General features: G+C 36.3%; 2 protein-coding genes across 5 annotated transcripts; both read right to left on the minus strand.

The window, feature by feature from the left end:
• Window positions 1-251: 251 nt before the first annotated feature.
• On the minus strand, window positions 252-5,964 carry LOC140983457 (uncharacterized). Of its 4 annotated transcripts, none has more exons than XM_073450531.1 (8): window positions 5,785-5,964; window positions 2,881-3,958; window positions 2,510-2,804; window positions 2,202-2,411; window positions 1,815-1,988; window positions 1,339-1,536; window positions 1,144-1,257; window positions 252-686 (listed from the first exon to the last, which is right to left on the minus strand). In XM_073450531.1, the coding sequence occupies exons 2-8, from the start codon at window positions 3,939-3,941 to the stop codon at window positions 357-359; spliced, it is 2,382 nt and encodes a 793-aa protein (XP_073306632.1). In that variant the 5' UTR covers window positions 3,942-3,958; window positions 5,785-5,964; the 3' UTR covers window positions 252-356. The 4 variants fall into 4 exon arrangements, with proteins under 4 accessions (XP_073306632.1, XP_073306638.1, XP_073306623.1 ...); XM_073450537.1 differs by lacking the exon at window positions 5,785-5,964 and adding an exon at window positions 4,967-5,671; XM_073450522.1 differs by lacking the exon at window positions 5,785-5,964 and adding an exon at window positions 4,706-4,900.
• Window positions 5,965-9,082: 3,118 nt separating this feature from the next.
• Window positions 9,083-18,893, minus strand: LOC140983482 (protein cornichon homolog 1). The gene is made up of 4 exons (XM_073450556.1): window positions 18,634-18,893; window positions 15,267-15,448; window positions 14,934-15,056; window positions 9,083-9,448 (listed from the first exon to the last, which is right to left on the minus strand). Exons 1-4 carry the CDS (start codon window positions 18,706-18,708, stop codon window positions 9,379-9,381), a joined length of 450 nt encoding a protein of 149 aa, XP_073306657.1. The 5' UTR covers window positions 18,709-18,893; the 3' UTR covers window positions 9,083-9,378.
• Window positions 18,894-22,315: the final 3,422 nt, after the last annotated feature.

Genomic DNA, 22,315 nt, shown 5'->3' on the forward strand with positions numbered 1-22,315 from the left:
CATTTGATCCCCCGCTGCTTCACAAGTAATAAGCGTAATGGAAATAGCTGATTCCATCGGTCTCTGCATACAATGACATCTATGCTCATAAATACGAGAATCATCTGGAGTTCGAGACTCACTGAATTCTTGTTTTTCTTTCTCAAGTTCATAAAGTAAAAAGTCAAATGTCTGAAAAAATTTAATATATATATTTTTAAAATTTGTTTAGCCAACAAATACTGGTTGAAACTAGCAAGCTCAGACGTATATAAGTAATAATCTATGGGACTGAAATGAATCTCACGCGCTATGGATGAAATATATTACTCATCATATATTAACCTTTCATACAAAATGAGGCATAATATAAGCTTTCATGAATCCGTGGATAGCCACACCTCACGGAGGAGATCGTACCTAACACTTGCTCCATCACACCCCATTTCTTCTTGATTTTTGCTTTCATCACGTGGAGATGATAATAATTTGTCAATCAGGCAAGACTCCAATTCATCCAGCTCTTCATCACTGGTGTACCCCTTTCTCTGCACCGAGGACGAACTTCTTGACAAATGAGAGTTTTCACCCACCTCTACTACTTTTTCTGCCACATCGAAAGAAGATGGTGGCACATACACAAGCTGAGCAGCAGCATAAGGGAAGCTACTGGAGGAGCCTACCGATAGTCCATGTTCTACAATGCACTGTGAATGAAGAAAGATTAGAGAGTAGTCAAGCCATCCCACATAACAAGGTCATTAAAAGAATGACTCAAAACACAGTTCCAGATATAGTGTCATCTCATATTCCATGCTCTGATGTCAAGGGCATGTCTCATTCATTTAATTGTATTCGATTCAAACTCCATGTCAAACAGAATTCTCTGACTAAAAAGATACATATAAAATAGAAATCCATATCATGTAATTTATTAGTCGTGATGCAAATCCATGATCAGTTACATTCATTCTGAGGTGATTAACAGAGTAGCTCTGAGAAATAAATCGAGGCAAATGATGATCAAAGGGATTCATGGCGGTGAAAAACTATTCGACCAGATTTAATTTTATAAATAAAACACTAGTAATTTATTCGGATAGAGTTCTGATGGCAGTAAATTTTTAGAGATAAAAACACAGGGGTGAATATAAAACAACTTACCTCAGCGTTTAGTGCCTCTAACACAGCACCTGGGACGGGATCAGGGCAGAACTCATCTGGAGTGAAGTTGCAGAGCACTCGCTTAACCAATGGGAGACTGATTTGTGGACACACCTATATAGAAAGATAAGCGTGAAGATCTTGTGGATGCAAGAGGAATTCATATCAGAAGGATAATCTTTAAATATGGCACACCTCCATTCTCATTGTTGGATCCATGAGCATATCTTTGGGAAGCATGAGAAGATCACTCAGGGCATTAAGAAGAGGGAAGCATTTCGTTTCACCATCATCCATCTTACCATCTGTGCAATAGCTGTTTTTTCCATCTGATGCAGGACTATCAGCATCCTTGCCCAGAAACTCTGTTAGCCATCTTGTCCAATTGCCAACCTAAAAAAGCCCAAGGAAGGATCATTTACCATGTATGTTGTATGCATACATGGACCTCTAAATAGTCAGGCTTCAGATGGGGTTATACAGAAACGCCACCAAGGTTTGACTAGATCATATCAAATCTAGACAGTTAAAGTAGGACACTTGTGCATTCATCTTCAAAAAACAAGTTTACGGCATAACAGGATGAAGTAACTTTCTGTTGAACGACAGTGAAGCATCTCTGCTGATTGAACGCAATGCAAGTTTATTTACAACAGGAGTGAAGTGCTTACAGAATTCTTAAGCTGGGCACCTGACCCGAAACTTAAATCTCCAGCAGGGATGGGCAAAACTTTGGAGTCCACTATTGGATCAGAAATGGGATCCGTCGGGATCTCGTGGACTGACTCACGGAGAATGGCATTAAACATTGCCACATCTAGCCTGCCAATACATTGTTCCAGTACCTAATAACAGACATGATTGGACACCATCAATTTAGCATCCAAAAAAACCAACAGAATCAAAACATAAATAAAAGAGTTCCTGATTCAGCTAATTATCATTTATTTATTAATTGTGTTCAAATATCCTTCTATCACCTTTCAAACAACAAACTAGAGTCATGGGCAGAAAGATGGAAAAGGTAAATGGTAAATAATAGCATCAAAACTACACACCTTCCTTGCCAAAACTGGCAAGCAACCACATTCATGTCCTCCTGCTCTGACAGGGCAAAGTCTTTTGAGAGCATCCTGAAAGGCATTTATCCAGAGGTTAATGGAAAAGTTCCCCTGTTGCTGGTCACCCAAGGCTGGACCCAGCAACCTTTCAGAAGTTTTGCTATTTGTGGAATCATCACCAGGAGATTGCATATTAGGTGTCAAAGTCTGAAGCAGAAAAAAAATAAAAAAATTATTCAGTACTAAAGGCCATTCACATGTGTGTTGCACCAAGAATTCATCTATGTAGGCCATAAAGTAATCACCTGCCACCATATCGATTCAACTATTCGAGAAAACATCCAGGACTCGACTTTCTCCAAGGCAGCAGTTAAGGTTCTTGATTCTTGCCAATCATCAACAAATAGTAAGAGTCCTTGCTTGTTCAGTGGTCTACTCCCAGTACTACTATTTTTTGAAGATGAAGCCTTCGCTTCACTCTTCCTTTTTTGTCCAATAGACTCAAACATTTTGGATAGAGCATTGGAGCGACGGGAACTTCCAAATGCTATGGATATAATTTCTCTCAGAACAACAGTGTTTGACAACCAGAAAGTTAACCTAATAAGAAGCAATATGATCAATTCAGGAGCTGTAAATCTAAAGTGAATGAAAATACATGAAAACTAATACGTACCTTGAAACGTCGTTTCCACAGGACTTTGCAACTAAAACAAGTCCAGATACAATGTTCCTAGCAACAGTAGCTCGCATATCTTGAGACCAGTACTTGCAAGCAAAAATGTAGAGTCTCGAGAGGCGCCTTACAGGTGTGTGCACTTTATGTGCAGAGCTACTATGTTCTGGTACAACAGAATAGAGACTGATTTCAAGGGCAGCAACTTCTCTCAGCTCACCTTCAAGTTTCTTAACCCGAGTTTCCATTTCTTCTATCTTTTGGTCTAACGTAACCTTGTCCCGTGCATAATTTTCCATGGTGTTGACTGATTCAACATCATTACAAGAACTATTATCACAATGGAAAGTCTCATCTTGGATATCTACCTTCTTTTCTTGTTCAATAGGTCTGTGATCAGCTCTAACTGAGGCCTCTACCAAAGGCTTCGGATGGACTTTCATATTTTTCGAATTCTCAGGTGTAGTTTTGGCAGTTGATATAAAAGGTCCATTATCAGGTTTAACTCCTTTCTTTGGAGTGTCACTTGATGCTTTGCTACTTGCAGATCTCGATCTTGGTGCACGGATATTGTAGCCATCAGAGGAAGCATTTTTTCCAATCTTTTTAGGCACCAAGCTAACTTTTTCTACATTCTCCTCGTCAGCTGTTAGGGAATCTCCATGAGAAGAAACTGAATCATTGATTGTCTCAGGGTCAGATTCATCTGCAACCCCCTCCCTGGAATCATTCTCCCAATTATTAGAATTATCACTTAGTTTTTCATCACTTTCTTTCTCATCCATTTTCATCGTTTCACTATGATGTAATGCTTCCACAGATCTGTAGATTTCATCCGTATAAGCTACCACATCATTTTCATTAACTTTAGGGGGTTTGGCAACTATGTTTGCCTCTATATTGATTTCCACGGTATCTGAAAAAGCTTTTGTACCAATCTCTTTCGATTTTAGGTTTTTTCCACCATTCTTTTCTTGTGGCTTATGATCTCCAGAATCAGATCTGGAAGGATAGTTTCTCTCTTTGTTGTTGGGACCCCTTCGCCTTTGTGTCTCCTTCATGATCAATCCTTTTCCACCTACAACAAAATCAACCAAAGAAAAAAAGTGAGAAAGGAACAACTATGATGACACAAGTAAGAGAACCCATTTTACCATAGTAACAGAATTTCACGAGAATAAAAAGGTTTAGCTAAAAAACACTAAATAAAAAAATTTGTTTAGAAGGAAAAAAAGAAGCTGATAGGCTTTCATCAGAAGTATAAATTTAATTGTACAAAGCACTGCATCGCTATCGGTATCTCGAAGGGTCTAACCTTAACTACATTCTTCTTTTTCGTTTTGGAAACCTAAACCTTGTCTACATTCTGCAACAAATTATATATCGAGTAAAAGTGTAGCATACATAGTAGTATAGGACTCCTTATTCACCACCAAATGAAAGGAGTCAAATTCATTCAAATTAGAGACAAATCTACAGTACAATGCAGAATTACTAGTTGTTTCTGCAAAAAAAAATTAGTTAGAGATGGTCAGATTCATGATATAACTCTGCTGTTTATATTGACAATACACATAATGAACCTTTTCCTTCATTTTTATGGGGAGGGTCTGTTAAGAATGGAGAAGAGGACCCTCTCAAGAAGTCTGAAAATTTTTTTGCGCACGTTTGGCACCATGTTGCCACTATATATGATCGATCATTATCTATACCCCCTCGATCTCAGAAGATGAGAATTTCATCTCCATTGATATAAAACTATTTAATGTTTTTATTCAAGCACTTAAATGATAATTATTTGAGATAATTCTTCCATAATTATCACCTTTACTCATTTACCCATCCGAGTCACCCTTTGCCCCTAACCACTCTTTTCTTGTACACAGATTTTGGCATGCATATGTGCTTGATCTGAATAGAGATCAAATGAACAAAATCGATCCGTGTTAGCATCTCCAGACAGATAGACAAAGATACTAATATTTTATTATTTTTAAAGAATGCATTGCATTTATGATTTCAGCCGCAATACCAAGCTTTTCATTTCAACCAAAAAATATTGTAGAGATATATATAAAATCACTACCTTCCACGATTGTTTGAAAAATGAATAACTTTAATTTGCATTCTTTCTTTCCAAGTGTTCAACTCATTTTCATCACAACAATGATAAAGGTGACAATAGTCAGCTGCAATTGGATTAGCAGCTCAAACCAAATTTTTGTTAACACCTTTCAGAGCCCAAGCCAAAGTAACACAAGAATGATGTAAAACAACCACAAGTTATCCTAAAACTTTCCAATCAATAAGCTACGCCGTCATAATCTAAGCAGTAGGCACCAAAATTAAAGAAAGAAAAACAGAAGAGAAGATCTGTTCACCTAATTTAGTTCAAATGTAGCACATCAAACTATTCACATTTCACAGATTCTAATGCACGAAAACATACCAAAGCAACAACAAACATTAACTTCCAATTTCAAAGTCCTTAAACCTTTACTAAAAGGGGTTGGCGGATGCTACATCGGAAGAGCACTCATCATAGACATGTGAGGATCCTGCATATATCGTTTAAAGTAATTTCCATATCTACCCCGACAACACCTGTATGTTATTTTCTACTAGTGTAGGATGGACTAACGATCAAGATGCAGAGAAAATAAAAAAAAACACTAACGCTACAAAAGCACGCACATGATCGACCGACGGTTACTGAGCTAGAAACAGTAACTCTCTCAATATTCATTCAATAAATATCAGAATTACGAAAATAGCTATTTAATTCCAGTAGCACCGACTAAAGCAATTAAAACAACAGAAACAGTGAAAACTGCGAAAATCTCGAAATCGGATCAAACAACACACTACATAGATCATAAAAAATGTGAGCAGTAGAAAATTCACCAAAGCTTTCGCAGAGCAGATCGAAGAAGCAGCTGTCTCTTGTAGCGTCATGAACCAGAGAAATCTAAGACGGAGGAGTGAGCGTGTTTTCAAGTATAAATGGATAGGTTGAGAGGTTTGTTAGTTACTGCGAGCGGTGATGATGGGAATCATGGCAAGTGCTGGTAACTGTATTATTATTTTTAATTATTTATTTATTCTTTTTTCCAATTAAATAAAACGGAGGTGAAACGGTGTCGGTTGGATGCATGTGTTGTGGTAAAAACTAATTATTATATTAAATTTGAAATTTATGATTGCTTGAAGCTTTCTTTTATTCTCCTCCGCCAAGATTTGAAGTTCGTGTGAAAAGGATGGTTTGATGATGACATTACCCTTTCAATCACGATAATAATATTTTTGAAATATTGAATATATAATTGAGGAGTAAGTCTCTTGTGAGTCTGTCTCACGAATATTTATCTGTAAGGCGAGTCAACCCTACCGATATTCACAATAAACAGTAATAATCTTAGCATAAAAAGTAATACTTTTTCATGGATGACCCAAATAAGATATCTGTATCACAAAATACGACCCGTGAGACCGTCTCACACATGTTTTTGCTATATATAATTGAGAGTAGTTTAAATGATATTTTTGGAATCATAAAAAAAACTTGACCAACTTTCCAAAAGTGAGTTATTTTTTGTTTGTTTTTATTTTAGTTTTTTTTGTTCTTTCCAAAAAATGAAAGATATAAAGTTGACAGTCATGGAAATTTCAAAAAAGAGCATAGTTTATTGGGTAAAAGAGTACACATTTAGAACATACACATGCCTATGGGTACATTTGTCTGGAAAAAATAAATAAAGATTAATTTAATCACACCTTCAACTTGGTCATACAAGAAGAGATTTATTTATTTAATTGTTTATTATTTCAAAATAGAAAGATCTGAAATAACTGCGATCCAGGTCATCATTTGATGGATGCTCGATTGCGATTCATGTTGCCAACTAAAGTGGGTTCCATATAATTGATGTACATTATCATTATTTTTTTTATAAAAAAAATAACTAAAAGGATAATGTCTATTTTATTGTTTTTGGTTTTGTTCCAAATTGAACTCCTCCGCACAGGACTACTTCAAAGAATCCAATGTTGACCTTAAATGATATTTTGTTTCCCTACAAACAAATTGTAAGGAAATATGGCAATAAATCCAAAGATTTTCTTATCTCAGTGTCTTGCAACAATGAACACTGTACAAGCACTTGGTACTTACTATTCTTATTCCTAATGTAACAGAAATCAGACAATGATAAAAAAAATAACATGCAACCTTTTTTTTTTGTCTCTGTGTACACCACAGGCACCATGTGGCCACTGTAACATGCTAGACACATTATCCTGGAAACCATGTACTTGTTATTTTTTCCAAAAATAAAGTTGTAAGCCATTCATTACTCATCAAACACAAAAATAGGATAACAAATCTATACATTAAAATTACATTTGTTAAAAATGGTTAGTTTACAGATGTGACCTACAAGAAAGGCCAAAAGAAAGTATACAACAAATTATCAGAATCAGTCTCACAATAGGCTGATAAAAAAAATCCATAGCAAATGCGAGACTAAAACTCCCCATGCATGTAATGTAATGTCTATACTTCGTATGAAGTATCATGGTTTCGAGATATGCATGTTCGTAGTATAACTAATGTGGTGTCAAGCGTTGTTATTAAAAAAATTGTCTTTATTTTGTTGATCTTGATCTCTGCTTCACTCGTTTGAGAAGTACATGGGGAAGCTGAAAGTGAAGAAAGGTGTTATATATCATCTGTAAACTACCGAACTGGGCAATGTCTTGAGAGTTTCCGGGGATTTCAAGCTGACTTTTTTAAAATTTGTCAGTTGAGGCCGTGTCTCATGATTTTCTGAATTCCAACTCTCTACCCAACTAGTGCCGCATTAAGAAGCTCAAAGAGTTTTACCAGTTAGTCTACACACGAACACTTTCCGTGTATAATATGATGAAACCTACTTTTATCTCTAATAAACACTTGTCTGCCGTAAACCTGAGACACAAACTTTGTGAAGTTATGCCAATCCACACAAATGCGTAGATTTTTCATCACGCGTATAGGCTTTGATTCAGATATATTGATAATTCCAAATGCCAAAGCTAGTTTCTCACTATGGCCTAGCATAATTCTCTCTTTCTGCTCCTCATCCACGTCATATAACACGGAGCTCAGATCAGGCATATAACCAGCTGACTTTAAACTATCAGATGAATCATTTACCTTATAGATTAGATCATGTTTTTCTTGAATTCGATAGATCACTTGCATAAAACGTATGGATAGTCCGGCCAAATTCAATCCAGCTCTTTCCTGGCTCCTTCACCACAGCCTTTTCCTTCATCAGCTCTCGCAATCTTTTTACATCATCCCATCTTCCCCCACGTGCATATAAATTACAAAGAACTACATAAGTCCCAGCATTTTTAGGTTCTATTTCAAGAAGTCGGTCAAGAGCAGATGAATCGTAAACAAGAATATTAAATATCATCATGCTAACGATGGTAGTAGCAGACAAAACAGTCAGTTCACAAAACCACCTGAACATGCATCAGAGATCACCTGATTTTAACAACTCAATCAAAAGGATGAGAGCTTCAAAGTAGATGAATACCTAGAAATCATCGCCATCCAAGAAACCACATTCCTCTAGGCATTTCATCCAACATCTTTCTCGCATCACTCAAAACCTCACACTTGACGTACAACAGTCTCGTCCTGAGATACAACGGTGCAAGATAATGGGTTTTCATCATGTGGGTGCATACACATTCAAAGTAGTGGAGCATACACATTCAAAGTGGTGCATACACAATCATTTTGTGAGTTTCAATTTGTAGTGGTGCATATACATTCAAAGTTTTGTCATTCATTCAACGATATACGAAAGTGATGTAGATAACAATTTGTAGTATCGAAAGAAGTTCGATTGAAACGGAGTTGAAGACAAATGATGTTCGTCAAGTGAAGTTTAATGTTCATCACAAAGACATCATAAAAAAAAAAAAAGAAGAAATCTTTTAGTGTATTTAAATCCTTGTATGATTATACATTTGAAGTTTAATAATCAATCAACTTGACATCTGAACGTGATTCCGAATACTTAGTTCTGATAGACCAAACTACATTATAATTTTGATGGTCTTGTGTTCTTTATTTTATTTTTCAATCATTTAATAAACAACGATAAACATTTCACCCACTAAAATATATTATCCTCATAAAAGATCAAAATTCAAAATGTGTCTTATCAAACTCATATTTGAAGACCGATTAATTAATTTAGACACATGGATTTATGAAAGAATAAACCAAGTTAAAAATGGCAACAAATCGCAAAATATGTACGAGTTCTAACATCTACAAGTAGGACTCCTCAATACACCAAAATATTAGAAATGATAATATAAAAAACACACACACACACACACCAAAAGATTTGAGAACAAAAATCATGCAGAGCCTCAACATCTTTCCGGGACGAAAGTGTGAAGAATTGAATCAATCGCCAACTGGCTTCCTGAAATTCAATGTAAACTAAATCCACGCAGATCATCGTCATCACCAAACACAGCATTTATAGCAGAAAACGCGAGCCTGCAAATTAGAATTCTACATCATGAATCAAGAATCATAAAATATTTTAGAGCATAAAAGCGACTCAAAAAAAGTCACAACTTCCCAATGATCGATCAAGTAATGTTGAAGCACTAATGCTAATGCTGAAGTCCGGTAAACGAAGTGTTGAATATCGGATAAGTATTTTAATTCTTAGATAGACTTCTTTTTAATTTAAAATAAGATTGTATTTAGATTAACTGATAGCATACGACTTCTACAAATCGGTTGTCACTTTTCATTTTAGATTAATTGAGTGAGAAGAATATTTCTTCCAATGTTCCTTATCTCAGTAAAGGACATGATATCAGATAACAGAAAAAGTCCTTGACTAAATATGGCATGTTGACTTATTCTTCCTCCGATGCCTCATCCTCCTCACTGTCGGCGCCGACTTTAATCACCGACAACACTTCCCTCCCCACCACCAACCATAAATTAAACGGGTAAAATTACTTTCAACGATCTCAGTACGTCATGATGCTCATATGTGGAAAAGGTAAAACGAACTCCTTCCAGGTGAATCAAAGCGTCCATATTCCTCTAATTCAAAATTCAAAGCGTGGAATGTTGAAAATAATATGGTCATGTCTTGGTCAGTGTTCTAAATGGCAGTCGAAGCGGTCCTCGACCGCCCCGCCCTGCCTTTGCATCAGGCGGCCTTAAGCTATCAGGCATGAGAGGCGGTCGGACAACAGGTCTAGGCAGCGGAGGCGGAAGAGCATGCGACCGAGGCGTATAGAGAGAAGACAAGAACAAGTCGTTTGAGCTAGAGTTTCAAGTTTTAGAGAAAAACGAGATGCAATATCAACTTAAAAGAGAAGACAAAGAAGCCATTTGAGCTAGGGTTTTGAGTTTTAAAGAAAAACGAGATACAATATCAACTTTAAAGAGAAGACAAGAAGAAGTGGCTGAAACGTTCAAAGAGAAAACAAGAAGAAGCCATTCGATTATGGGATTTTGTATTTTGGGCCAATAGGGCTTTAGCCCATTAAAAAACGGGTCATGAGTCTTCTATAAATAAATTGTTGGGCTTCAAAACAACCCCCGATAGGCTTGGAATGAAAATGTTATTGCTTAAAAAAAATTTAACCGCGTCACTAACCATTCCGCCACCACCTCCCGCCATTTACAACAATGGTCTTGGTTAATTAATTGCATGACCAGTCAGAGAAAATTTCTCACTCTATAATTCGGCGAAAGAAACCTGAGATGCGGCAAGGGATACCTACTCTTCCCGAGAAATACGTCCGAAATCTTTGAAATTGAAAGTCTTCTTCACGATCTGCGATAAGGTGATAACACTGTTGCTCGCTATTTTACTAACCTCACTCGGTTTTGGCAACAATTGGATATGTTTGAAGTTTTTGACTAGAAGTTCCCAGAAGATGACAATCGTTACAGACATCGTTGAGAAAAAAAAATCTTTAAATTTCTTTCATGCCTCCATAATAATCTTGATGACGTGAGAGGCCGCATTTTGCTTCCAAATCTTCGGGTTGTCTTCTCTGAGGTCCGACAAAAGAGAGCCGCCGAATTGATGTGGGCGGCCAATCTCATTCAATCGCTTTTGCTGATGGTTCGGCCCTTATATCTCATCGCCCAGCTTCCTCTCAGTCAACTGATCAGGCTGCCTCAAACAACGTGTCCAATTCTCTGCCAACAACCAACTCCAGTGGAAAATCAACACGACAAGGACGACTTTGTTGTGAAAAGTGCGAGAAACCTAATCATAATTTAGAAACTTGTTGGAGAATCCATGGCAAACTAGGAGAATGGAAGCTTTGCGAGAAAGACGTGGTAACTCTGCTGCAACTGAGAGTTCTTCCTCTGATCCTCCACCTTTTAATGTGGCTCAAATGGAGATTCTTCAAAAAGCTACTCATAGATTCATAACCCATCGAATCCATACTTATTGGCACTGGAACAACCACCTAATGTTCCACCCAGAAAGGTTAATTTTCTAATGATTTTTCTTCCCAGCAAGATCTGTCAACTTCATGGATCATCGACTCAGTCGCATCGGACCATATGACTGGAAATACTTCTCCTTTCCACTCATATGTTCCCTGTCAAAATATGCACACAGTCCGAATAGCGAATTGATCTCTTTCCAAGGTGTTTGATTCTGGTTTGTTGCGACTGTCTCACAATATCTGTTTCAAATCAGTCTTGTTTGTTCTTGATTTAACATCTAACTTACTCTCAATAAGTAAATTCAATGCTGATATGAGTTGCACAATTAATTCTTGCTTGACTCGTGTGTTTTTCAGGATTTGGCTTCGGAGATGACGATTGGTAGTGCTGATCTTTGTCCAGTCATGTATCTTTTCAAGATTAGGGATCCTACAAGAAGTATAAAATTGAACCCCTCCAGTTCTCGATTTCATCATTCATTTTATGTTAATAAATTTAGTGAAATTTTTCTTTGGCATAATCTCTTAGGCCATCTCAAGTTTTTTGCCTTAGAAAAATAGTTTCTTTTCCAGTTCAATAAGAAAAATTCCAAATCTTTGCATTGTGATATCTATCAATTCTCTAAACATACAAGAAATACATTAAAATCACAACCTTATAAACCATATAAACCTTCTCGATCATTCACATTGACATCTGGGGTCCTTCACATGTCAAAAAATATCACTGGGTCTCATTGGTTTCTATTGTTTGTAGATGATAATGCGCGCCTCTCTTGGGTATTTCTAATGAAGGATAAGTCCGAAACATCTCTAACATTTAAACAATTTAATCTAATGATTCAAACCCAATTTTCCACCAAGATTCAGGATCTCCAAACTGATCAAGCCAGAGATTATTTCAATTGTCTTAGGTGATTACCTTCTCTCCCAAGGAATCATTCATCAGAGCTCCTGCGTTGAGATGCCTCAAGAAAATGGTGTCTCTAAAAAGAAAGAACGGTCATTTACTCGAAGTGACTCGTTCTTTCTTATTTATAAATAATGTCCCACGTCATTTTTGGAAAATTGCTATCCTAATTGCAACTTACCTTATCAATCGAATGCTCTCTCGTGTCTTTAACTACAAATCTCCAATCCAAGTCATTCTTGAATTTTACCCAAATACACGCCTACTCCACGACCTCCCACTTGAGATATTTGGATGTTCCATCTTTATTCACATTCATTCCCAACATAGGGGCAAATTCGATCCACGGTCTATCAAATGCCTTTTTCTGGGTTATTCTCCAAATAAAGAAGGCTACAAGTGTTATTCCACAACAACGACAAAATTCTACACTTCAATGGATGTGACCTGATCCATTTTATCCCAATTGCTCGATTCGAGGGGAAAATATAAGTGATGAATCTCAACATTGAGAGCCTATAACTCCAGCCAAATCATCACTTGAACCATCACCCGATGCTCCTACCCAACCAAAATCCAACCTTGAGCCTCAACCAACACTTCCCGATAAATTGCCCCATGTCAATTCAAGCAGGACGCAATCTCAGCTTGAGAGCAAACCAAACTTATGCAGGATCAGCCAAGCGATAGATCTTCTCCGATGCCAGATTCCATGGAAAATGATCAAGGTGACACTTCTTCTAACCCATCTAAATTGAGCATAATGACCATGATGATAGGTCCATTGCATTGAAAAATGAGTCAGATTTTGTATACAACATCCTATTTGCAATTTTGTTTCCTTTGATCACTTATCAGCTGTATATCGAGCTTGTGTCCAATTTAGATCAGGTTCAAATTCCATCAAATATCAAAGAAACCATCCAGGACCCAAATTGGAAAGTTGCAACTTTTGATGAAATAAGGACACTTGAAAAGAATGATACTTGGCAGATCACCAGACTTCTACCCGGTAAAAAGATAGCGGGATGCAAGTGGCCTTTTCACCGTAAAATACAAAGCTAATGTAATTATTAAATGATTTAAAGCACGACTGGTAGCTCAAAGATACACACAAGAATATATAATTGATTATCAAGTGACATTTGCTCATGTGGCTAAGCTCCATACTGTGCGAGTATTATTGTCGATAGCCGCTAATTTCGATTGGCCACTATATCAGCTTAACGTCAAGAATGTGTTATTGAATGGAAACCTTGAAGAAGAAGTTTACATGGATATTACTCCGGATTTTGAATGAGAAACGACTGTCAACAAGGTACGCAGGCTAAGAAAATCACTTTATGGCCTTAAACAATCACTTCAAGCCTGATTTTGCAAATTCACCAATGTTCTGAAGGAAGATTGTACCAACAATGTCAATCTGATCATACACTGTTTGTCAGGCACTCAACAGATGGAAAGATCACTGTTATCATCGTATATCTTGACGATATCGTTCTCACTTGGAATCATGAGAAAATTATTCATGTAAAGTCGTTGCTCTCTAACAATTTGAGATGAAAGATCTGGAACACTTAAAATATTTTTTTGGAATGGAAGTAGCTAGATCGTCACTTAGAATCTCAATCTCCCAAATGAAATATGTTCTAGACCTCTTGAAAGAGCCAAATATGTTGGGTGTAAACCAGGTGATACCTATGGACCCAAACATCAAGGTAGGAATGATGAAAGATAGTTTGCCAGTTGATAAAGGAAGATTTCAAAAATTGGCAGACAAGCTAATATATATATCTCATACAGTCATACACGTCCTGATATTGGATTTGTTGAGAGCGATATCAGTCAGTTTATGAATAATCCAACCGAGGAACACATGGAAGCTGTGTGTCGAATTTTGAGATACCTGAAAAAGGCACTTGAGAATGGACTAATCTTTAGAAAAACCTTCACCAGGAATATCAAAGTCTACAGTGATGCTGATAGGGCATGCTCTCCAAGTGATAGATGTTCTACCTCAGGTTACTGCTCTCATTTGTGTGGGAAATCTAGTAACCCAGCGAAGCAAAAAAAAGAATCTGTGGTGGTACGCAGTAATGCAGAAGCATAATATAGAGTTTTAGCTCATGGAATCTGTGAAGGAATGTGGATTCAAAGACTACTCGGTGAACTACAACTGGAAGGCTATCAGTCGGTGGAATTAACGTGCGACAACCAAACATCAATCAGAATCACCAAAAATCCAGTTTATCATGAACAAACCAAACACGTTGAGGTAGACCGACATTTCATAAGCGAGAAGATTGAAGAGAAGATTGTGCATCTCAGCTACATTCTTACTCGTTTGCAATTGGTAGACATCTTAACAAAGGCGCTATTTCGAGCTAATTTTGAAGAATTGCTTTTCAAGCGGGGCATGATAAACATATACAGGCCAGCATGAGGAGAAGTGTTAAATTTCGGATAAGTATTTTAATTCTTAGATAATATTTGTTTTTCTTTTTAATTTAAAATAAGATTGTAGATAGATTAACTTATAGGATAAGACTTTATAAATCAATGAGAAGATTATTTCTTCAAAGTTTCTTATCTCAGTAAACGACACAAATAATTCAAAGGAAAAAAATCTTGGACAAACCTGCTGATGACTATGGCAAAGAAAATAACATAGAATCCAAGCTTGACGATCCGAACTTTCTTCTCAGAGTTGAGTACTATAAAAACTTCGGTCACATCAATAAGATGTTGCCGTGACAAGTACCTGAAATGATAAAACAGAAGAGTTCAGAAAAGATTCACAAAACATGCCCCGCAAAAAGATTATGCAAGTTCATTAATCTGGTCAGGTACTTTTGCTCCTTGAAGACTCTATTTAACCGAACCGATTCACATGGACTACAGTAATTTATCACAAATTAGGAAGTTGTTGCGAGAAAGGTAGTAAAGTCATACGTAACGTGATAGAACTTACAGCTTCAGATTGTAGCAAGCAGGAGGCAGTGTGAGTAGGAACATGATCCAATGCCCTGTCAAGAGAAACAGAATGCAGAATGCTCCATGTAACATATACTCTGGAACAATCACAGAATTGATGCGAGATGATAATTCATAGGGATTCAAGTAGTCTGCCTCCAAATCCGAAAAGCCTATGAACTACAGAAAACCAAATAGAAAGTTTGAGATGCAAACAAGTCCAGACATATCGTAATCACATACATACAGACAACGAAAGGGCGTTTACAAATAAGGAAATTAAATACGAATTAAATATAAATATTTCAATACTACTCAAGATTGAAAGCTTACATTATGGTTTAGCCAGGAAGATAGCAATGTACCAAAGTAATGATTTCATAAAAAAATCTTCGGAATGACTTGAGGATTCGTAACATAGATGCATAAAAGTAACCAATTTAATTCATGAATAATTCTCAATCTTTCATTCAGAAACATTTTGTTTTGCATCAACCAAAATTTTTTATTTTTAGAAACAGTAATGTCTATCTTTAACTGAAACAAAAGTAAATCATAATTTGTTAGAACATTATTTCGTAATAATTGAAATGGTTACAAACATTTTGTTTATAATATGCATAAAATAAATCAGGACAAACATCCGGCTTAGACAATCAACATAAACATTCGGCATATACAAACAAAACTGTATGTTAACATCCAAGAGACTTGGATATGAAGTCATCCAGCAAGTACACTTCAATTTCATCACCAGATATTTAGTCATGCTTTCTAAGGCACAAACAATCCTCGTACAGGAATAGCATAGACTGTATTATCATGGACTTGTGGATATAACATATAATGTTTAGTAAGAATAAAGCTCGGTCAATAATAACACCAATAAGCACGTATGTGCTACAAGACAAAGACGATCACAGTATCCACGCACTAGTATAGTTGCCACCACCGGCATAGTACCTTCAATTTTGTACTTCAGAATATCAAGAAATATAGAATCAATGATGCAAGGGTTTTAAAAAAAATTAATGTTAAATTTTATAACAAACGGAGAGGATTTACGTTTATATAACAAACTGATGAATCATTACTCAGATCATATTAAATTTGAGAAATGATTAATCGGATATCCCAGATATCGTTCCACTTCTTTGACCGGTTCAACGGAAAAAGAATTTTTTTATTTAAAATAAGTATTTGTTTGCTCGGAATATCTTATTTTTTTGTTAAAAATTAAGATCTGAGCTCAAAAATATTTTTTAAAAATAACTGAGTTGATCCAAATAATTATAACTCGGATCCTAATTTTTTTTTTAGAAAAAAAGATATAGGATCCGAGCGATTCCATATCATGTAGATTGGCTTGTAGTGCTGCACGACATTCAAATATACCGGTGCACCAATTATTTATATTGATCAATTGCTCTGAATTGATCATCACATCAATGAATTTTTTTATGGGATTTTATTGACATCAATAAATATAGATGTTTCAAAGAATTGGTATCAGGATATTTGATTAGCGTGTGACACTACAAGTCAAAGTACACGATATGTAATTGCTCGAATCGGAGGCTATATATTTTTTAAAAAACATCATTAGGATCTGAGTTAAAATTATTCGGATCAAGTCAATTAAATTTTTTTTATAATTTTGATTCAAACAATTATTGCTCGGATCTTAATTTTTTAATAAAAAAAATTAAAATGTCGAAATCTATGCAATTATTGCTCGGATTTCAAAGCATATTTGTTTTTAAAAAAAAATTGTTGAACGGTTTAGGTGTAGATCAGTTCAACAAAGAAGTGGAACCCGACAATTGGGAAATCCGAGGAATTATTCATCAGTTTGTTATATAAATGTAAATCCTTTTTATTTATTATGAATTGGTAAATTATTTTAAAATTTATAATATTTAATTTAAAAAACCCAATGACTAGCAGAATCCAAACTTCAGAAAGCACCGATATAAATAGTTCAAATTTTGTAGGTCCATTGAACTATTGAGATATCTGTTGTATCAGCTGTACGAATAAACTTTCTAATTTATCAAGATTTAGTGTCTTTCAACTCCTCAACACCGATCTAAATTATTAAGCAAGGAGGTTTTAGGATTACTTATCCAAACGTTTGATACACATTGACTAAAAGAGTGAAACTGACTTGAGTGTTCATTCTTGACTCACAGCATCTAAAATAATTGAGGGGTCTAGGGACATAATTCCAGCATAGTGGTAGTCAAGAATTTCAATGTTGCTAGTAACCAGGTCTTGTAATTTTAGAACGATGGCTAAGACTTAACAAATTGGTGTATAGAAAAAATTCTTAATAGACATCTTCCATGTTGGATGTAGAAATGAGCAAGAGGATCTCACCAACTTTTAATCCTTTATAAATCTTTTTGCTTATTTAAGATATGATTAACTCATTCATCATCCACTTATTTGTACTCAATAAATTTTCAGTTCTAAGAGGTATACTCTGAGACTTTATTCTGCAGAGTTTGTTTTAACCCATCTCAATCTAATCACTTAGTATTTCATTTTCTCTAACTAATAGGAGAATTGAGGTATTGCAGCCCAACTACATATTTGGATCGATAACTTCAAAAATACTTTCAAATTTTATGAAGAGCAAAATGTTGTTTCAACCCTCGCTATAGAGTTTTGGTCCGAGCATTGAGGCCAGAATAATTTAACAAGCAATCCAGAAAATGATAGCCGATGATTAGAGCATTTCCCTAGTATAGCCTACACTTCTATAGTCTGCCATATACATCTTTGTTTACCTATCCAAGGGTGCACCCATTGAAACAAAAGCGATAAAAAAGATTAAATCTTTATAAAATTTGCACCGTAATTGCCTCTATATCCAAAGCAAAGTAGGAAATTATTTCTTTTTGGAGAATCAAAAAATTCTAACTAGTCCAATACTTTTAAACAGACTATGTCAGTGTATGGATATATAAATTTCTTGCAAATAAGAAGCTCCAAAACCAAGATCTAACAAAATAAAACAAGTACAAAAGCTTTAAAATAGTGAACCGGAATATCTTTTCAAAATCACAAGGAAAGGTAAAAAAAAACAAATCATCATCATATATTAGAAAGAAATTCAAATCAGAACTCAAGCAACAGGCCCTCCACAAAAAACCACAATTTTATTGCCGTAATTAATCAAGAAACAGCTCAAGAACAAGTGGGATTCCTCTTACACGAACACATGAGCATGCTTTATCACGTTCTTTAATAATCAAGATTTTAATTTTCTAACCTTAAAAACAACAACTTGCTAGTAAAAACATACAAGCGAAAGGGCTTCAACTATCCTGCCAAGAAAAAAGCAAAAAACTACACAATACCTGGTAGAAATTTAATCCTAAGAGGACGAGATTCATGATTGCAAAAATCACCCACAGAACAATTTCCCAAACCATTGTTTTTCTTCCTGCCCCGTAAAATACTACCGAACTTTAAAGAAACTCAAAGGCAAGAATCTTAGATTCATTCTTTTACCAACCGAAGACCGTTGATTAATTGAATTCCCACGCTTCACAGAAGTGCTCTCGGTTTTGAAGAAATTTGCCATCGCAATGATTCTTAAAATTCCAGTTTTTAATACCTTTTTGCTTTATGAAAAGTTACGTCAGCTTTTCAACTTTCAAGAACTGGATCCCGGACGGCAAGTCTTTTCCAGCCCACAAGTACCGATATCGGGCTTCGGCTCTTTAATGAGGTGAATTGGGCTTATCAAAACTAAGCCCGTAAAATTGATTTGATACTTAAAAAGCTACGAATTTACGAATTCAAGAATTCAAGGTTATTATATATGTTGGATGTAGTGATTAGTGTGGCTTCGCCTCCAAACTTTTCCCCCACCACATGACCATGAAGTTAAGAAAGAATAACAACCATTGTCCTTTACATGTGTGTATATATAATTAGTGATCGAGCATACGCGATGTGTGTTACGTATTTTGTTTTCGGAAAAACGATTTTCGAAACTCGTACAACAATTTTTTCAGCTATATTAGTAGAAGAATAAGTTTTCCCCTAGTTTAGTGTTGTTATTTTTCCCGTGTTATTTTTGTTAATATTTACATTAGTTTAGTTCAAGTAGGAGGTCATGACAATAAATTTAGGACAAAAACTTGTGTGAGACGGTCTCACGGGTCGTATTTTGNAAGATTCGTGAGACCGTCTCACAAAAGACCTACTCTAAATTTAGCTTGATGTCACGTTAACGGACCAGATCGGTTATTATATATGACTATGACCCAAGTTTAATTAATAGTATAATTATATATATGTGTATAAAGAAAGGGGGAAAGCAAAAGAAAGTGAACAAAAAGGATGTTGCATTCATTTTGATTCAATACCTAAATTGGTCCCTCTTTTCAATTTTAATTTGTATCTTCAATTTCAAAACATGCACCATATAATTTGATTTACTTCCTTTGAGCAGGACTCAACCCCACAAATTCGATCGACTAATTATGTTAAGCATTGAGCTTGGTTCAATTTGGATATTGAAAAACGTTAAACTAAATTGTTTTGAACGACAGAGTTTAAATATAATTATTTTAGACATAAATTACGGATAGTTTAAGAAATTAGAGGTAGCCTCGGTACGTACGTGAATCAATGCATATATGTGCCATCACGTGTCCATGTTCCCCTCCTTACAAACATATGAACGCCCCCATTCGTGTTGCCCCTTTCACAATCATAATCATTTATTTATTATTATATAATTTTAAAATAATGTAAGCATATCTTGTTCATCAATCAAGTGACGCTCATATATAACATGTACGAGTTTTTGCGAGTTGCGTCTGCTTAGAGTATATGTCCACTTATCGTGTCTACTTATGTACTCACCAATGAGATGATATTCATCTATTGGATGTGAAACATATCCAAATTATGCATCCAATCGATGAGTTTCAGTTCATTGATGTGTTAGAGTAGGTGCCCGGCAAGCCAACTTGTGGCTCGGGCTTTATTGACTCTAATGTAAAACAATCTTTATTTTAATAATATTTTACGATTTTATTCGATTATGGTATTATACTTTATCTGTATACCCATGCAAGCTGCATAGATAAATTCCTTGAATATGCAATAGGTACCATGAGGTCTGCGTCGCAACGTAAGATCATGAAACTCATTAGGAAGTGTACCGTATATTCTAAACAAGTTCCTAGTCGATTCAGCTGCCTAAAACAAGGATAAAGGTCGCTCGAGCTTGAGACTAGCATCTGTGATGTAAACGCCATGTTTCATTGGCAAGGGCATGGAGATGTCCATTCACACAGATGGGTGATCANGGATGAATGATAATGCTGTTGCCAATATGCACTTGGCTATAGCAGACGAAGTACTGTCAAGTATCTCTGAGATAAAAACAGCCAAAGTTATCTGGGATACTCTGACAAAGATGTACGAGGTCAAGTCTCTACAAAATATGATTTTCCTAAAGAGAAGACTTTATACTCTTCGGATGGCGGAATCTTCATCGATGACCGACCATATCAACACACTGAATACTCTATTTGCCCAACTCACTTCCATGGGGCATAAAATAGGGGAAAATGAACGTGCGGAGCTTCTACTTCAAAGTCTACCAGATTCATATGATCAACTTATCATCAACATAACCAACAATATTCTTATGGGCTTTCTAAGATTCGATGATGTCTTAACTGCGGTTCTCGGAGAAGAAAGCCGGCGCAAGAATAAGGAAGATAGGTTGGTAACATCGAAGCAGGCAGAGGCTTTACCGATGATAAGAGGAAGATTTATGGACCGTGACTCCAGTGGGAGCCAAAGACGAGGTAGATCAAAGTCGAGAAGTAAGAAGAAAAATATTTACTGCTTTAAATGTGGCGGTAAAGGGCACTTCAAGAAAGAGTGTACGAGTATTGACAAAAGTTCTCAAGGAAATGTGGCCAGTACTTCAGGCAGTGGTGAAATATTATTCAGCGAAGCAGCAACTGTTGCAGAAGGCAGACACAAATTTTGTGACACATGGATTATGGATTCAGGAGCGACGTGGCACATGACGTCTCGGAGAGAATGGTTTGATCATTATGAACCAGTCTCAGGAGGATCTGTATTCATGGGAAATGATCATGCCTTGGAAATCGCTGGGGTCGGTACTATCAAAATTAAAATGTTTGATGGCACCATTCGCACCATACAGGAGGTACGACATGTGAAAGGACTGACGAAAAATCTTTTGTCCTTGGGGCAATTGGATGACATCGGGTGCAAAACTCGGATCGAGAACGGGATCATGAAAATTGTGAAAGGCGCGCTTGTGGTTATGAAGGCGGAAAAGGTTGCTGCAAATCTGTATGTACTTTTGGGAGAAACACACAAAGAGGCGGAACTAGCTGTTGCATCAAATGGTTCAGGAGAAGAATTAACAGTGTTATGGCATAGAAAGCTCGGGCATATGTCAGAACGGGGGTTGAAAATTCTCTCAGAACGGAAGCTGTTGCCGGGACTTACAAAAGTGTCACTACCCTTTTGTGAGCATTGTGTTACCAGTAAACAACACAGATTAAAGTTTGGCACTTCTACTGCCAGGAGCAAAAGCATATTGGAGCTGATTCATTCGGATGTTTGGCAAGCACCGGTTGTATCCCTAGGAGGAGCGAGATATTTTGTCTCGTTCATTGATGATTTCTCTAGGAGATGTTGGGTGTATCCAATCAAGAAGAAATCAGATGCTTTCCAGATCTTCAAAGATTTCAAAGCGCGGGTTGAACTTGATTCAGAAAAGAAAATCAAGTGTCTGAGGACTGACAATGGAGGAGAATATACCAGTGACGAATTTGATGCATATTGTCAACATGAGGGCATCAAAAGACAGTTTACGACGGCTTACACACCTCAACAGAATGGAGTGGCGGAGCGGATGAACAGAACCTTGTTGGACAGAACAAGAGCTATGTTGAGGACTGCAGGTCTAGAAAAGTCATTTTGGACAGAAGCAGTCAAAACCGCTTGTTATATTATCAATCGTTCTCCTTCAGT

The sequence above is a fragment of the Primulina huaijiensis genome, chromosome 1 (genome assembly GCF_012295235.1).
Source record: "Primulina huaijiensis isolate GDHJ02 chromosome 1, ASM1229523v2, whole genome shotgun sequence".
Classification (NCBI taxonomy): domain Eukaryota; kingdom Viridiplantae; phylum Streptophyta; class Magnoliopsida; order Lamiales; family Gesneriaceae; genus Primulina; species Primulina huaijiensis.

What these genes read in the sequence shown, in the direction of transcription:
- LOC140983457 (XM_073450522.1), bottom strand. An exon ending in TTGAATCGATATGGTGGCAG is followed by an intron (nt 2,412 to 2,509) that starts GTGATTACTTTA and finishes TTTCTGCTTCAG; the next exon opens with ACTTTGACACCTAATATGCA. An exon ending in TGCCAGTTTTGGCAAGGAAG is followed by an intron (nt 1,989 to 2,201) that starts GTGTGTAGTTTT and finishes GTCTGTTATTAG; the next exon opens with GTACTGGAACAATGTATTGG.
- LOC140983482 (XM_073450556.1), bottom strand. Translation starts at nt 18,708, where the DNA reads ATGGTTTGGGAAATTGTTCTGTGGGTGATTTTTGCAATCATGAATCTC. An exon ending in TAGGATTAAATTTCTACCAG is followed by an intron (nt 15,449 to 18,633) that starts GTATTGTGTAGT and finishes GGTTTTCTGTAG; the next exon opens with TTCATAGGCTTTTCGGATTT. An exon ending in TTTGCCATAGTCATCAGCAG is followed by an intron (nt 9,449 to 14,933) that starts GTTTGTCCAAGA and finishes TCTAATTTGCAG; the next exon opens with GCTCGCGTTTTCTGCTATAA.